At 50.3% G+C, this 15,600-nt stretch overlaps 8 protein-coding genes across 8 annotated transcripts; 6 read left to right on the forward strand and 2 right to left on the reverse strand.

The window, feature by feature from the left end:
- Positions 1-14: 14 nt before the first annotated feature.
- Positions 15-1,181, forward strand: Asppvi_008153 (putative pyruvate formate lyase activating enzyme; the record flags this gene model as incomplete). Its single annotated transcript, XM_043304034.1, has 2 exons — positions 15-410; positions 474-1,181. The coding sequence occupies 2 exons, from the start codon at positions 15-17 to the stop codon at positions 1,179-1,181; spliced, it is 1,104 nt and encodes a 367-aa protein (XP_043159969.1).
- Positions 1,182-1,890: 709 nt separating this feature from the next.
- Asppvi_008154 (DUF92 domain-containing protein) lies at positions 1,891-3,209 on the forward strand (the record flags this gene model as incomplete). The annotated part of the gene is made up of 4 exons (XM_043304035.1): positions 1,891-2,076; positions 2,158-2,375; positions 2,441-2,807; positions 2,865-3,209. The coding sequence occupies 4 exons, from the start codon at positions 1,891-1,893 to the stop codon at positions 3,207-3,209; spliced, it is 1,116 nt and encodes a 371-aa protein (XP_043159970.1).
- Positions 3,210-4,972: 1,763 nt separating this feature from the next.
- Positions 4,973-7,887, forward strand: Asppvi_008155 (DUF323 domain protein; the record flags this gene model as incomplete). The annotated part of the gene is made up of 7 exons (XM_043304036.1): positions 4,973-5,268; positions 5,332-6,011; positions 6,093-6,308; positions 6,367-7,258; positions 7,313-7,632; positions 7,687-7,768; positions 7,821-7,887. 7 exons carry the CDS (start codon positions 4,973-4,975, stop codon positions 7,885-7,887), a joined length of 2,553 nt encoding a protein of 850 aa, XP_043159971.1.
- Positions 7,888-8,411: 524 nt separating this feature from the next.
- On the forward strand, positions 8,412-9,961 carry Asppvi_008156 (aldehyde dehydrogenase family protein; the record flags this gene model as incomplete). The annotated part of the gene is made up of 3 exons (XM_043304037.1): positions 8,412-8,828; positions 8,901-9,785; positions 9,848-9,961. The coding sequence occupies 3 exons, from the start codon at positions 8,412-8,414 to the stop codon at positions 9,959-9,961; spliced, it is 1,416 nt and encodes a 471-aa protein (XP_043159972.1).
- A 1,762-nt stretch (positions 9,962-11,723) lies between these two features.
- Positions 11,724-12,114, forward strand: Asppvi_008157 (uncharacterized protein; the record flags this gene model as incomplete). The annotated part of the gene is made up of 3 exons (XM_043304038.1): positions 11,724-11,798; positions 11,853-11,908; positions 11,985-12,114. 3 exons carry the CDS (start codon positions 11,724-11,726, stop codon positions 12,112-12,114), a joined length of 261 nt encoding a protein of 86 aa, XP_043159973.1.
- A 109-nt stretch (positions 12,115-12,223) lies between these two features.
- Asppvi_008158 (uncharacterized protein) lies at positions 12,224-13,465 on the reverse strand (the record flags this gene model as incomplete). Its single annotated transcript, XM_043304039.1, has 3 exons — positions 12,224-13,130; positions 13,189-13,234; positions 13,291-13,465. 3 exons carry the CDS (start codon positions 13,463-13,465, stop codon positions 12,224-12,226), a joined length of 1,128 nt encoding a protein of 375 aa, XP_043159974.1.
- Positions 13,466-13,927: 462 nt separating this feature from the next.
- On the reverse strand, positions 13,928-14,425 carry Asppvi_008159 (transcription initiation factor IIA subunit gamma; the record flags this gene model as incomplete). Its single annotated transcript, XM_043304040.1, has 3 exons — positions 13,928-14,074; positions 14,184-14,331; positions 14,385-14,425. The coding sequence occupies 3 exons, from the start codon at positions 14,423-14,425 to the stop codon at positions 13,928-13,930; spliced, it is 336 nt and encodes a 111-aa protein (XP_043159975.1).
- Positions 14,426-14,716: 291 nt separating this feature from the next.
- On the forward strand, positions 14,717-15,089 carry Asppvi_008160 (uncharacterized protein; the record flags this gene model as incomplete). The annotated part of the gene is made up of 2 exons (XM_043304041.1): positions 14,717-14,816; positions 14,875-15,089. The coding sequence occupies 2 exons, from the start codon at positions 14,717-14,719 to the stop codon at positions 15,087-15,089; spliced, it is 315 nt and encodes a 104-aa protein (XP_043159976.1).
- Between the last annotated feature and the right edge of the window lie 511 nt (positions 15,090-15,600).

Genomic DNA, 15,600 nt, shown 5'->3' on the forward strand with positions numbered 1-15,600 from the left:
CGTTATATATCGTCATGGCCAGCCTCAGCAGATTCTTACGACCCTTCGCTCCTCGCCAAGTCCGCTGGGGCTCGCCTTTCTCTCCCCTTATACCCAGACGATTCCTAGGCATACCACCTCAATTTCTCCTAGACGAATATATCCCACGGTATCAACTTCTTTCTTCCGTGGACGCATCAAAGAAACGCTCGCTCGCTTACGCTCACCTACAGAACTGCAATCTGTGCCCTCGTCGCTGTGGGGTGAATCGATACGAAGAGACGGGGGTATGCTTAATTGGCGCCGAAACGGCCAAGGTCAATGTCATTGCGCCGCACCGAGGTGAAGAGCCATGTATACAGGGATACCATGGAAGCGGGTCTGTCTTTTTTTCTGGGTGCAATCTGCGCTGTGTCTTTTGTCAGAACCATGTACGTTCTCGAGATGGCTGAAACAACACCCTTGTGGACCGTCTCTGACATCACACGAACTAGGATATTGCGCACCAGCGAAACGGCTTCGATCTGACCCCTGAAGAACTGGCGGAGTGGTACATCAAACTCCAACAGGTGGGAAATGTACATAATATCAACCTCGTCACGCCAGAGCACGTGGTACCCCAGGTCGCTCTCTCGATCCTGGCCGCCCGTGACATGGGCCTGAAGATTCCCATCATCTACAATACGTCTTCCTTTGACTCACTTGAGTCACTCCAGTTGATGGACGGACTGGTGGATATATACCTACCTGATTTCAAAGTATGGAAGAGCAGCACGTCTAAGCGGCTACTCAAGGCAGATAACTACGCTGAAACCGCCAAGGAGAGCATAAAGGAGATGCACAGGCAGGTCGGCGACCTGTCCTTCACATCCGACGGCATTGCAAAGAAAGGGGTACTACTACGGCATCTGGTCATGCCCGGGAAAGAAGACGAGGGCCGTGAGATCATGCGCTGGCTCGCGGAGAACGTCTCCCAGGATCTTTATGTACATATCATGGAACAGTATCACCCTGACGCACATGTTGGCAAGAAGAAGCGGACCACGAGGAACGCGAGCCAGGAAGACAAGTCTGAGGTCCGCTATGCTGACATCAACCGGGCTGTTCGCGATGAAGAACTGGGCTCGGTCAAGGATGCTGCAGTAGCGGCTGGCTTATGGCGATTCTGCGAGGTCAATGAACATGGGGGATTCCATCTATGAGATGGTCTTTCTTTCATTGTCTGACGCATTGACTTTGCGCTTACTGCAGGACGCGTATCTCGAGGGCGGTACTACTGCAGTGTATTGACTTAGTCGCGGGGACTCCGATCCATATCCGGCTTTAATCCTTGTGTTGCCCCGTTGGGCACGATTTAGCCGGTATTATCCAGGAGGGGTGACACTCACATGGGGTTCTTCAGGCTAATGAGTCATTTTAGGTTGTTTTATACCCGTGGGGCTTGAATATTAGAGAAATACCAGTATCGCCTTCGCACGTGTGGATGTATATTATTAGACTATGGTCACTTTGTTTATATTAGCAACCGGGCGTGTCGATTAGCCTAGGCTTCGTTTTTAAATCATATACATGTCGATCGTCGGTATTGAGAGATACGCGTGCAGCACTATTCCCGAGAGTAAAACCAGAATTGGACCTTTGCTTAGAAGATAATGTTGAAGATGAAGATAAGAGCCTTCTCTTCAAGCCATAGATCGATTGCTGGGGTGGAGCTGATCGGGATGACGCCAGTTGACAGCTAAGCTCCACTACTCCGGATGGGGTAACCGGGTCGAAATAAATGATTACTCGACAGCTTATCTCTCAGCTGAACAGCTTACGCACCCACTTCCACTCTAACCATGCTCTCTACATTCGCATTATCAGCATTCTTAATCTACTAAAGCACACTACAGGGTCAACCATAACAAAATGAAACCCATCATCGCCGTCCCCGCCGTCCTGGCGCTCGCCCACCGCGCCTGGTCACGCAAGACCCTTACTCCACTGGGGATCGTCGTCGCAGTGCTGACCGCGATCGCGCACGTCGTGCATCCATGGTCCGCGCCATTTGCGCTGCTCGCGGTATTCTATCTGGGTGGATCGAAGGTCACGAAGGTATGTACCTCCGCAATCGTGCGATAGGCTCCGTTTCTTTTCCGCAGTCGTCTGATTGATTCCACGCGTTGCGGGCAATAGGTCAAACACGAGGTCAAGGCTCGTCTTACGCTCTCCGCGACGGGCGCCGAGGGCGGCGAGGGCCAGCGGACTCATATCCAGGTGTTGGCGAACTCGGTCGTCGCGACGGTGCTGATCCTGCTGCATGCGTGGGTTCTGGCCCGCGGCGCGGAGGAGGAGGAGGGGTGCTTCTCGCTTGGTCGTCGGGCGGGAGATGTTTTGGTTGCGGGGTTTGTGGCGTATGTTTTCCGTCCTGTGGATTGGTCCTTGGGTGATGGGTACTGATGTGATGACTTGCGGTTAGGAATTACGCTGCTGTCGCGGCGGATACGTTTTCCTCTGAGCTGGGGATTCTCTCCAAGTCGAAGCCGCGGCTGATTACCTCGCCTACCCTCCGGGTTGTGCCGCCCGGTACGAATGGTGGGGTTACGGCTACGGGGTTGTTGGCTGGTGTGCTGGGGGCGTTTACGATTGCGGTGACATCGGTCATCCTCATACCTTTTTGTTCGGGGGAGGCGTCTGGTGTAGTGAGTCGGGTGCAGTGGGTTCTGGCCGTAACGGTCTGGGGCGCGTTGGGAAGCGTGCTGGACAGTATCCTCGGTGGACTGTTACAGGCGAGCGTGGTGGATAAGCGCAGCGGGAAGGTTGTCGAGGGCACTGGTGGTGGAAAGGTATGTTTTATTCGGTGCTTTCCCGCTCGTTCCGCAGGATGTCTAATGCGGATGCAGGTCCTTGTCCATCCTTCCTCCGCTCGGCCTGGCAGCACGGCGCCGGTGGCTGCCTTCTCTCACAGCTCTGACGGGAGCACACATCTCCGCAAAACGGAGGAGGTCGCGAATGCTGCCGCGTTGAAGGGTACTCGGGCTACGGGGACTTCGAGGGGCAAGTCGCCGGGGCGGGCCACGAAGCCGCATCATGAGAGCCGGCGGGTCGAGAGCGGATGGGATGTGCTGGACAATAATGCTGTGAATGTCTTAATGGCTTTCATGATGAGTGTGGGCGGTATGCTTGTTGCATGCTGGGCGTGGGATTTCTCCATCAGTGACGTTGGACGATCGATTGGCGTCTTTTGAGTCATTTGCTGGATATATTTCGTTGCACGTTTACTGGGCAGGGTCCTATAGGCTAAGGTATGTTATGAACAAGATTGATGACGGTATGAGATAGAGACATTCCAGATTAGGTAGCGATATTAGAAACAAGAACAAAAGGAGACCTTTAGCATCATACTCCTAAATTGATGGCAGAAATTATCTTGTAATCTTGTCAAGAAACCAACATATGGAAAAAGACGTATCGAGTCGCCTGAATGCAAGTATCATACCACTACCTAGTTTATTTGGGCGGCTTGATGCGGACCATTTGCCTTTGTTATGGAAATTGGCACAGCCACTTCGGAAATACCAAGCCAATATCACTCGTACTCTGGAACAGTTCTAAGCAGTTACTATAATATACAAGTAGATCACAAGGCAGATACCTAAGGAAAAAGTTGAGAGATGTAGAGAAATTAGGAAGCTCTACGAAATACTCTGTAAAGTAGTGAACCTTGAGTGTAAGTCACGTGATGTAAACGGTGGCTGAGGCAGCTAGGCATACGTCTGAGGCTCTCAGCCATGTTTCTGGCGGCTGTAAATTCCCTCACTAATGGCGTTGCCTGACACCATTGCAAGGAGGTGTTTGAGCACCAATAACCTACCTTTATCTTGGATCTACTCAGAAACTTAAGAGGAAGCTGTACTCCGAGTAAGTTGTAACCAAGTAGCTGCCTGGCGCTGTGGATCCACGGAACACGGACATTCCTGTGGAAACTAAGCAAACGTAACAAACAGCATAGATATGGAGAAAGTAAGACAGACAAACAGTGCAAACCAGATGCAAACTCACCAACGTCATCCATCTTGTCTCGTGTCTCCACCGGAATTGCTGCCATGGCACCTTGCGCGCTTATGGTTGGATTGTTGAACGAGGCGACTCCCAATTATACGGCAGGATCACTAATACTCATGGTATATTTCCGTTTGCGTGAGTCACTTGCAATGGTGCCCACGGTTGAGTCAGGTTTTAACGGAGGACGACGGAGAAACAAGTCGATGTTGAGACGCAATTGCAAAAAAGCTTCAGAATTATTGATACAAGGATACAAGCGGGCTAACTCGAAAAGTATTTGGTGACTTGCATTAAGACTTGCATGGTTGGTATACGCTCAGGTACAGCTACTACTGCAGAGTGGGATGGCCGTCGACGTCACACCACTCGCCGTGTCCGGCGGACTCTGTACCTCGCAGATTTTCCCATTCCCATCTGATAATCCAATTCGCGATCTTCGCCTCTGGCGGCTCCTTGGTATTATTCCTCACTTGTTGGGCGAGAGAGAGGATAGTGCGGGGTGTTTGCATCAAAATAGCTCAGCTACTGGTTGTTAGCTCGAAAGTGTATTATTCAGGGACGGCCTATCGTGTTCCATGCAATCAACATGATGATGATGCTGGATAGATCCGGGCAGGAGCTCGAGGTCTGGCCCATAGAGCTGCACTTTCTACCTCACCCAACTAATCATCATGCTGCATCATGTTCTACTATTAGTATTACTGCTCCTGGAGAATGTTCCGTCTAATTCCCTCGATTTATTTCTTTTTTGCATCTGATCCAGCAGCTCTGTCATTTAAACTAGTGCATTCCCCTCCAGTACCCCTCACTCGATTCTTCTATCAGAACAAGGGTCGAAATCTCCCTATATCAATCTGAATTAATTTCTTCATTCTTTATTCCGAGAACATACTTCTCGCCTTTCCTTTTCCTCCTGTTGACCTTTGAAGTTTAAAGTATAGCCAGAATGTCCCCATTGCCCTGCCCTTCGAAAAATGTCGAGATCGTTGATATACATCAAAATGACGTGGAATTCTCGCTCGTGAATGAGATTTGCAAGGGCCTCAATCCTCCCGAGGGTACTCCAAAGTCACTGCCCACCATGCTGCTCTATGACGCTCAAGGGCTTAAGCTCTTCGAAGAAATCACCTACCTGGATGAGTACTACCTGACCAACGCGGAAATCGAAGTGTTGCAGAACTATTCTAAGAAGATCGTGGAGCGCGTCCCCGAGAACGCACAATTATTGGAGCTCGGTAGTGGGTATGATTTGTTCCGAAGAATGCTCCAAGGAGTTCAAAGCCGTGTATCTAACCACCTGTGCAGGAACCTTCGTAAGATAAAAATCCTTCTTCAAGAGTTCGAGCGGACAGGAAAGCACGTCGACTACTATGCGTTGGATCTATCCTTGTCAGAGCTGCAGCGCACCTTTGCCGAGGTATCACCTGACGAGTACTCTCACGTTGATCTCCACGGTCTTCACGGAACCTATGACGATGCCTTTGCCTGGTTGAGCAATGCCCAGAACCAACAGCGTCCCACTGTGGTTATGTCCATGGGATCCTCAATTGGGAACTTCAGTCGTGAAGGTGCAGCAGAGTTTCTTGCCCAATTTGCTCGGCTACTCAAGCCGGCTGATCTGATGATCGTCGGGCTAGATGCTTGTACAGACTCGGAAAAGGTCTATAAGGCATATAACGATTCAAAGGGCATTACCCAGAAGTTCTACGAGAATGGGTTATTACATGCGAATGCAATTCTTGGATACGAGGCATTCAAGCTTTCTGAATGGGAGGTGGTGACAGACTACGATGTTGCCGGGGGTCGACATCGAGCATTCTACTCACCGAAGCAGGATGTTACGATCGATGGCGTGCTTCTGCAAAAAGGTGAGAGATTGGTTTTTGAAGAGGCAACCAAGTATAGCCCCCAACAGCGGGAGCAACTCTGGCGGGATGCGAACCTTGTCCTTTGTGCGGAGCTTGGAAACAGCTCTGAAGAGTACCGTAAGTTGGCCGTTGTCACCCGTAGCGGGGGGCAGAGATTATGGGAGAAGCGTCAACTAATGAACTACCATCCACTGACAGATATCCATCTGCTATCGCCGCCAACCCTCAGCCTTCCCAGCCAACCGTCCGAATATGCTGCCAATCCAGTTCCGAGTTTCAAAGAATTCCAGTCATTGTGGGCCGCTTGGGACACTGTTACAAAGGCCATGGTGCCGCGCGAAGAGCTCCTCGCGAAACCTATTAGGCTTCGGAATGCATTGATCTTCTACTTCGGGCACATTCCCACATTCACGGGTCGGTATTCCGGAACCTCTTAGTCAATGCCGCGAGCATGATACTGATCCTCTGTTAGACATTCATTTGACACGAGCTCTTGGTGGCTCTCCGACAGAACCACGAAACTATCGACAAATTTTCGAGCGTGGGATTGACCCCGACGTAGACAATCCCGAGCACTGCCACGCTCATAGTGAAATTCCAGATGAATGGCCTCCCCTTGCTGAGATTCTGGATTATCAGGACAGAGTCAGAAGTAGGGTCGAATCGGTCTTGCAGAGGGATGGCATAACGCGGAACCGCTGCCTTGGGGAAGCACTCTGGATTAGCTTCGAGCATGAGGCAATGCACCTGGAGACCTTCCTCTATATGCTTTTGCAGAGTGACAAGACCCTCCCACCGCCGCTTTCAGATAGACCAGATTTTGAAAAGTTGTTCCATCAAGCCAGAGCGAACGCGAAGCCAAATGAATGGTTTGCTATACCCGAACAGACATTATCCATCGGGCTTGACGATACTGACGAACGCTCTTTGCCTGATTTGTCTTTTGGATGGGACAATGAGAAGCCTCAGCGAACGATCACAGTTCGTGCTTTCGAAGCACAGGCTCGTGCTATAACAAACGGGGAATATGCTAAATATCTGCAAGCGACTCGTCAGCGCCGGCGGCCAGAGTCGTGGGTCCTAACCCATTCGGATGAGAATTACCCAATCTCCAAAGGGGTCACTCTGGACAGCAGTCAAGCCACAAAGGATTTCATGGACAACTTCGCTGTCCGCACCGTTTTTGGACCGGTTCCGCTTGAATTTGCGCAGGATTGGCCTGTTATGGCTTCCTATGACGAACTGTCCCAATACGCCGAATGGGTGGGTTGCAGAATTCCCACCTATGAGGAGGTCAAGAGTATCTACAACTACTCCGCTCAGCTGAAGGAGACAAGACAAGATGAGCCATCGGATCACGAGAGGTTTGTATATCCCACTAAGTGTTTGAAAACTTGGCCTCGTCTGACAAGAAGTAGCAACGGTGTCAACGGTGTCAACGGTGTCAACGGTGTTAATGGTGATAAGGTGCTGAATGGGCACTCGAAAGTTCACCAGGATAGTCCTTCAACCCCAGAACGCCAGCCAGTCCAACCTCCTTCCCAAGCCACAATGCCTGTATTTGTTGACCTCCACGGTTGCAACGTTGGGTTCAAGCACTGGCATCCTACCCCGGTCATCCAGAACGGCGATCGACTTGCCGGTCAGGGTGAGTTTGGAGGAGTATGGGAATGGACCAGTACGCCATTAACGCCACATGATGGCTTCAAGGCCATGGATATTTATCCAGGTTATACAGGTGAGCAGTTGACCTGCTCGACAGCCTTCTCTAGAGTCGACTAACCGGAAATAGCGGACTTCTTTGACGGAAAGCACAACATTGTCCTGGGTGGTTCATGGGCAACGCATCCCAGAATTGCAGGTCGGACAACATTGTAAGTTACCACCTGTCATGTCGACCTGCATTTGTACTGACTGTCTCCAAAGTGTTAACTGGTATCAACACAACTATCCTTACACTTGGGCGGGAGCACGTCTCGCGCGCAGTCAATAGGATAGACGCCGTCTAGAATTTTGTATAGAGATCATCCATGAAAAGCAATTGAATGCTATTCTTTGGTACCACTGAAGACCATCAGTTACAAATCTACCAGAACCTCTAAGCAGGGTCTTTACGAGTAGCATAGTTGATGGAATGATTTTGTAGCATAGTTGTATGCGACGACGCGATAATCTAATAGAGATAGTGGAATATGTCTACTCCTTGTCCCTCTAGTATGCTAAACTCTATCTTCAGGTACCTTAGCACAGCCTGTCCATAATCAACGCCGCCCCGGATAAGTTTCGGGTCATCCAGGCCGGGGAATATAGATATCAGTCCCCCTTCGACGGAGACTATCCAGGAATTAGTGGACCCCGCCACCAGTGGGGGAGCTCCACCCGATAACGTGACAAGGCACCCCTCCAGCATAGATAACGCTCGAAGATACCCCTCGGCATATAAACTGTTTCCTTCCACCCCCGACTGCTCTCCCGCCGACCTATACAAACGAAACACCATAATCTACACGAAGCACAATGTCCGCAGAGACCATTACAACCATTTCTCCCTCCACCAACCGCCCGATCCTTACCCGTACGGGTATCTCCAATGATGAAATCACGCGCATCCCCGAACTCGCCCAGGAGGCATTCCGCTCCTTCTCGCAATCTACAACCCTCAAGCAACGACAGCAGATCGTCGATCGGGCACTAGCCGTCCTCGAGAAGAGGAAAGATGAGCTTGCGCACCAGTTGACGGAGCAAATGGGGCGGCCGATTTCGTACACTGGTGTTGAGATATCGACGGCTGTGAAGCGCAGTCAGTACTTGAATCGGATTGCGCCCTCGGTGCTGGGTGAGGAAGGGATTGTTCCTGGGGAGGAGGAGAAGGGGTTCAAGAGGTTTATTAAGCGGAAGCCGGTGGGGGTTGTGCTGATTATATTTGCGTGGAACGTATGTTGGATTCAATTCCTGTTGATTGTTTGAGGAGGGGTGTGTTTTACTGACTGGTGATTTGTATTGCAGTATCCCTACCTGGTTCTGGTCAACAGCTTGATCCCGGCGATTCTGGCGGGCAATGCTGTTATCTTGAAGCCCTCGCCTCAGACGCCCACGGTCGTGGAGGAGGTTGCTGCCGCGTTCGCCGAGGCTGGTCTTCCGGAGAATGTTCTCCAGTACACCCACTGCGGATCGCCTGAGATGCTCGAGAAGCTTGTTCGGTCGCCTCAGGTCAACCACATTTGCTTCACTGGGTCTGTGGCTGGTGGGTTGGCGGTTCAGAAGGCCGCAGCGGATCGCATTGTCAGTGTTGGGCTCGAGCTCGGTGGCAAGGATCCGGCTTATGTGCGGGACGATGTGGATGTGGCGTGGGCGGCGGAGGAGATTGTTGATGGGGCAATCTTCAACAGTGGCCAGAGCTGCTGCGCGATTGAGCGGGTCTACGTCCACAAGAACATCTACGAGACGTTCATCGCCGAAGTGAAGAAGGTGTTGAGCAAGTATCGTGTTGGGGATCCGTCGGAGAAGACTACGCAGATTGGGCCCGTCATCTCGAAGCGCGCGAAGGAGACGATTTTGGCGCATGTCGCTGAGGCGATCGAGAAGGGTGCTCGGGACGAGACACCTGCCAACGAGACGTTCGACAATCTTCCCGCCAATGGTAATTACGTCAAGCCGACATTGCTGACGGACGTCAATCACAATATGCGGGTCATGACGGAGGAGACTTTTGGCCCTGTGCTCCCCGTGATGAAGGTTGAGAACGACGAGGAGGCAATCAAGCTTATGAACGACAGCGAGTTCGGACTCACTGCAAGCATCTGGACGAAGGATGTCTCCAAGGCTGAGGATCTCATTGAGCAAGTCGAGGCGGGAACGGTCTTCATCAACAGATCTGACTACCCTAGTCCGGTAAGTAGCATACACACTGCTTTTTCATATTTCAACGAAGATGACCATTGACATGTCTGTAGGATCTTGCATGGACCGGTTGGAAGAACTCAGGTCGTGGTGTCACGCTGAGCAGGTTCGGGTTCGAGCAATTCGTCAAGCTCAAGAGCTATCATGTCAAGGATTATCCGAAATAGACAACTCATACATGGATTGCTATCCTTCTTTGACAGCCATGAGCATGGAAATATCAAGAAGTCAGGCCTATGGGCGAAATTGAGATAGACCTAGGTAATAATACGCCATAACCGTCATGATAGGGCGAGAAAGCAGAGGGAACATCTACTGCAATCTCCCGAGGCCTCGCAATTTTTGCACATGCCAAGGGATAATTCGACGCTTCGGTGTTGAAACCTTCCCTTTACAGCTTCAAGGCAGGCGGATCCCTCGCCCATCGGCCAATCGAAAGAAAGAAACAAACCAAATTGCAGACAATCAGACACGGGAATCAATCGACCAGATGGGCGACAGGGATGTCAATGCTGAGGAGGGGCCCGCATAGTTGCTGAAGCAAGGGATATGTACATTCGTAGGCACAATCCTCGTTCCCCTTTCTGGATCGCGCAGCGCCATACAGCATATGACCATACACGAGAGAAGGAGGTTTGGTAGCCCAGTGGTGTTGTGCTGTCTTCGGCCCAATTTTGAACTCGGCCGACCCTCATACACGTCGCGTGTGGAGGCGAAAAAACGGACTGACATAGGAATGTAGATCGCCATGGCGGCAATAATAGTTACGACAGATGGAACAGTTTAATGCATGTCCCTAAGTGATCGAAAAGTTCATACTGCCATGAGCGTGCCTATGATGAGCACAATACTACTGAGAAACAGACAAGCTGACCTTTTCCCAAGTAAAAGGAAAGGTATATTACCTTTGGATCTTATCGCTATGGGCTTATTTTTATCAGCCTAGGGATATGATGATATGATGGCACATTCTATGCACATCAAAAGGTGCATATGCATACTGCCGCTCTCCGAGAAATCTAGGACGTTGGACTGGAACACGTCGAATAAGCCACTGGGAAGTTAGGAATAAAGGCCCAGCAAATCGGTAAACGTTTTAGACCAGCGAGTGACAACTGCGTACTCAGGAATCTAGGCGCAGGGGGGAGGTTGCCGCACGTATCCAGTCCATATACCAGACGCGGAAGCCTGTTGCTTAGATGTGTTATCAACACGCTTCCAAGGAGCCGATGACAGCGGCGTAAGTATGCAAGGCCTGGAAATTTTGTTGCCCTGCATTTTCATCGAAATTTGACGAAGATCGAATKAGGAAGAGTTCGTCAAGAAGGGTCCAAGAACTCTTTGGCAGAAAATTCCATGGCTTCGTCGAGGCCATCCTATTGGGACGAGTCACGCTCGTAGAACCCGCAACTGCAGCACTGCTGCGAGGGGACAGCTGTCAAAGGAATGTGTGACAGCGCGCTTCACAGAGTTTTCCCTCGAGACTATCGCAATGCTCGTCGTTCCACAGAGATTACCGATCAGCTTAGCCTACATTGCTGCAGGCGGAAACTGTTCATCCAGGCCGTACTGTAGGCTGCAGCTCCTTAGAGGACATTCACTATATATGAATGCACCATGTCCGTGTCAACTTCGACTTTCTGGCTCCAATCCATAGCCTTGATGTCATAGAGCATCGGCCAGTCCTTCATTTATCGTGAATTTTTGTATTGTTTCAAGCGTTTCAGTCGAAAGTCCATCGTTTGGTATAACGTCATTCGTTCAAAGCAGCCTGCGAAAGTGCCCTCTTGCCGCCTTCTTCTTGTCGTCATTTCTGGTCTTCTCGTTGCGAAAATATTTGCATATATCCTAGGTTGTAGCGGTCAACCGGATTTCAACACTCATTTTCCATTTCTTTCCCATCAATTGTATTACCAACTTGTCCCAACTATGGAGTGCTTCAGACAGATTCTCCGATTCGTGAAATCACCATTTCAGAAGAAGACACATAAGGTCTTGGAGATAGTAAGTCCAAAGCCCTCAGATTCCTCGAGCCAAAATCTGACAAACTGTTCGCAGGGCCCACCAACGAACTTCCGCAAGGAAGAGCTGCCAAACTTCTTCCCGGACGACGAGTTAGTCCCATCGCTAAATCATAATATTGAAACTAGTTCTGACGATTTTTCTACCCAGCGCGCTGACATTGCATAGTCATGGCTCGGCACTAGAGAAGGACACAGTCAAGGGAGTTCAGCGTCAGCCGTCCACGCGGGACAAGATCAAGCAGCATGTCCGGAGGCTGAGCATTAAACTTGTGGGCCCGTCTTCTTGCCCTGAGTGATCTCGCTTTGACAAGGATGTTGAATCCGACTTAGGATGGTTGGACATTTCGAAGCATGTCGCCAATGGATATCTCTAGGAGCTTGGAAGAATTGTCCGCTGTTTCGTGCTCAAAACAAGAATGTTGGGACTTCATTGAGACGGGATTTTTTCGAATTTACAACACTTTCGTTCGGATCTTTTGTATTATTAGCTGTGTGAGATTTGAGCTGGCCATGTGCCGGAACGCTTGGATTCGACGGCTCTGGAAGCTCGTCAAAGTCATCGAAGAATACTTTTTTTCTCGATCCACCCAATGGTGGAGTTCTGTGAATAACGCGGACGGGTCTCTTCCCTTTATCATCATTGCCAGTATTCTGGGGAGTCGAAGAACCGGTCCTTAAGACTGGTGAGCTGAGATCTAATCCAATAGAATGTTTCTTTGCTGTCGGTCTTGTGGAAGTCTTGGTGATCTGCACATCTAAGTCGTCATCTTCCGTAGCCGTTGCATCCGCCGCATGATCGTCTCCTTCAACTTCAGCCTTCGGTGAAGAATGGATATGCGCATCAGGATTCGTCTTCTGCCTTTTAGACCCAGACGCCTGGGCAAACCCAGCAGCCGCCCTAGTGGACGATTTAACACCCTGCATGCCCACTAGCGAGCGAGCCTTCCGTGGACTCGTCATCAGGTACCCTAGCGAGGTACCCGCAAGCGCATCGTCTTCGTCTGTGTCGTCTTCCTCCTTGTCGGAGTCCAGCTGCGGCCGCTTGGCCCCGATTTTCTCCAAGCCCGCCTTTTGACGAGCTGAGAGGACGGCGGCCGCCTCCTTCCTCTTCATCTCTTCGCTTTTCGGCGTGGTGCCATCAGTAGGTCGGGCAAGGTCTTTAATTGCTGCTGCGTTCTGTAGTTTTGCCTCCTTCTTACGTTTCACGTATTCCGCATAGTGGAGGTGCTGAGTGAACGTCTGCGCCATGGCGTAGAACTCGTCTTCGACCATCATGTAAATATCGTCTTTATCGAACCCTTCAATCAGGTATCTGTGGTTTGTATATCAGTAAATCTCCGCCAGTCCCAGGGCTGATCTGTAGTGCGTACTCTTCTGAGGGACATCGCTGGATTGGAGACGTTGGAGGACTCGGAGCTGCGTAGATCTTATCAGAAAGGACTCGTACACATCCTGAATCTCCTTTTACTTACATGACCGAAAAAAATCACGCTTGTCTCCGCGAGACGTAGATTTGTATGCCTTTGGAGTCTCCTCAGCGCCGTGGTCCGAACCTTTCTCATGCTTCACTTCACGTCGACGCGGTGAACTCTTTGCGTCCTCGGCTCTGGTACCGCTGCCCGTAAGCCACGGAAGAGTTCGAGGCATATTGAGTTGTATTCTTGAAAATTTCCGCTGACGGCGAAACGCGACATCACGGAGCTCCGATCGTTCAGTTGTCGGGTCGTCGATGTCGGGATCTTACTATAATTTTGTCTCCGCAATCGATCAACCAAGGAGCGCGGGAGGCGTTCCGCCCCGCTCTCCGCGATGGTATTTAGTCTACCTAGCAAGTAGCAGGAAACTGCGGGCCAACTCAACTTTCAGCTAACTTTCAGCTCATCGCAGGATGAGAAAGGTAGATGAATCAGGGTATCTTGATTTGATATGACTATTGAGGTATTCGTGATGCAAAACGAGTTATTGCCCGAACGCCGATAGGATAACACCCCAAAGATGAAGGAAAAACCAGGTGCCCAGCCAAATCAAATGGTAACATCGTGTAAAGAAAAACGCCTGGCGAGAAAATAGCCCAGTAAAAACGCCATGAGTAAATCCATACGAAGATGTTTACGCCTCTCCAGGCCGCTTGCTATTGCAGCTCACGATCTTCACCTTGTCTGCCGTCACAGTCGTCTGGTTGTCCAACTTGAAAGTAACGTCTTTGATAAGGAATGTCCACACTTCGTCACAGAACCGATAGGTATCCAGGTGTCCCTAGTGTCAAGAAAGGGTAAGTCAGTCACCGTTAATGTTCTCATAAAAGCCGATCTATTCCTCCGAGTTCCCCAGATCGGTCCAGCACGTTGCAAACGGAAGAAGCTACCTTGAACGTAAGCCTCGCGCGCACTTTATCCGCAAGAACTTCTGTAATGACGCGATCGAACGTGGAGAGAATCTTCATGGCGAGCTGGGGCTCAATGCGGCCTTCGTTGATCAAGTCATCGAGCGTATCGGTAAGGGAGAGACCGAGACTGGGTAAAATTGTTAGTGAAAAGCAACACAGCTTCTGCTTAGTGTGCAGTACCTGCTCCCGCGATACAACTCATAGTATGCCTGAGCGCTCATGTTGTCATTCAAATGTGAGCGATCAAGTGAGGGGGTGCGAAAAGATGAATCAGTAGAGTCAAGGCTGGGCTGGTTGAACGTATCGCGGGGGATTATTATCACGTGATATATTATTGCAAATGTCAGGTGATATTGACATCACTACGGAGTATTGATGATTACATCAGTGTCAACAGAATAACACCCGAGGAAGGTACAAAACTTGAAATATCTACTTCTTCTGATGGAGCTGAATCTCAAAATTCTGTCGCTTGGCACATGAAGATCATGAATGTACAACAAGTTTCGTGCATGGCAGGACGCCTGCCTGTGCGTATATCACGCAACTGCTCTGGAAAGCGGCTCTTATCCTACACGGCGCAAAAGTCGTCTAAGTCAGATGCTAAAACTGGTTCGTGCACGATGTACCTCTAGCGATTGTCATATTGCATTGCTAAATCCTCTCAAAGTTCAGACCTCGTCGGTGGATCCATCGAAGGTTCGCAACGGCAGCCAGGAATCAAAACCCAAAGTAACCAAGAGTGTTGCTCAAGCTGATGAGGAGCTTCGTGAACGCCTCGAGCAGATGTCTGGTGAGGGCGGTGCCTCTGGTATCGAATACGAGGATGGCAAACCAACGGCTATGAAACGGAGTGTTCGGAACAACATGTTTCGCTACATCTGAGCGCGCAACTAGGCTAAATCCGCGAATTTCTGAGCTAGCGTGCATGGACATGTAGGCGAGAGTCTGATATGCGCCATCTAGCGTCGCTGTTTGCTTAGTGTGTTGTGAGCCAAATATGCTGTGCGGCCTATCGAGCAGTCCTTTGGACTGAGATGGATTGCGGTCATACGCCGCCGGGCCTTCTCTTCGCTTGCAGTTACTCCATGTCGGCTTATGTGTCGTCGGAGATCTTCTGATCTTGACACGACAGTGTTGAGGTTGCGTTATCCCGGTCTCGTGAATACTGTTCACAGTAACTATATCCTGAGACTCGGTATCGCGTCTGACTGAGTGCTGGAAAAGGATAGCCCCCAGCAAACCCAGATATCCTGCGGAGCTGGTTTGATGAGATCGAGGAAGAACCGTCTTTGAAGTTGATTACCCTCCCAAAAAAAAATAAAACTGTGCATACAGAGACGGTCATAATACAGACCTCTGAAACCCGGCACATTCAAAGCTGAGAATGAAAATT

This window comes from Aspergillus pseudoviridinutans, assembly GCF_018340605.1.
Source record: "Aspergillus pseudoviridinutans IFM 55266 DNA, scaffold_5, whole genome shotgun sequence".
Taxonomy (NCBI): Eukaryota; Fungi; Ascomycota; class Eurotiomycetes; order Eurotiales; family Aspergillaceae; genus Aspergillus; species Aspergillus pseudoviridinutans.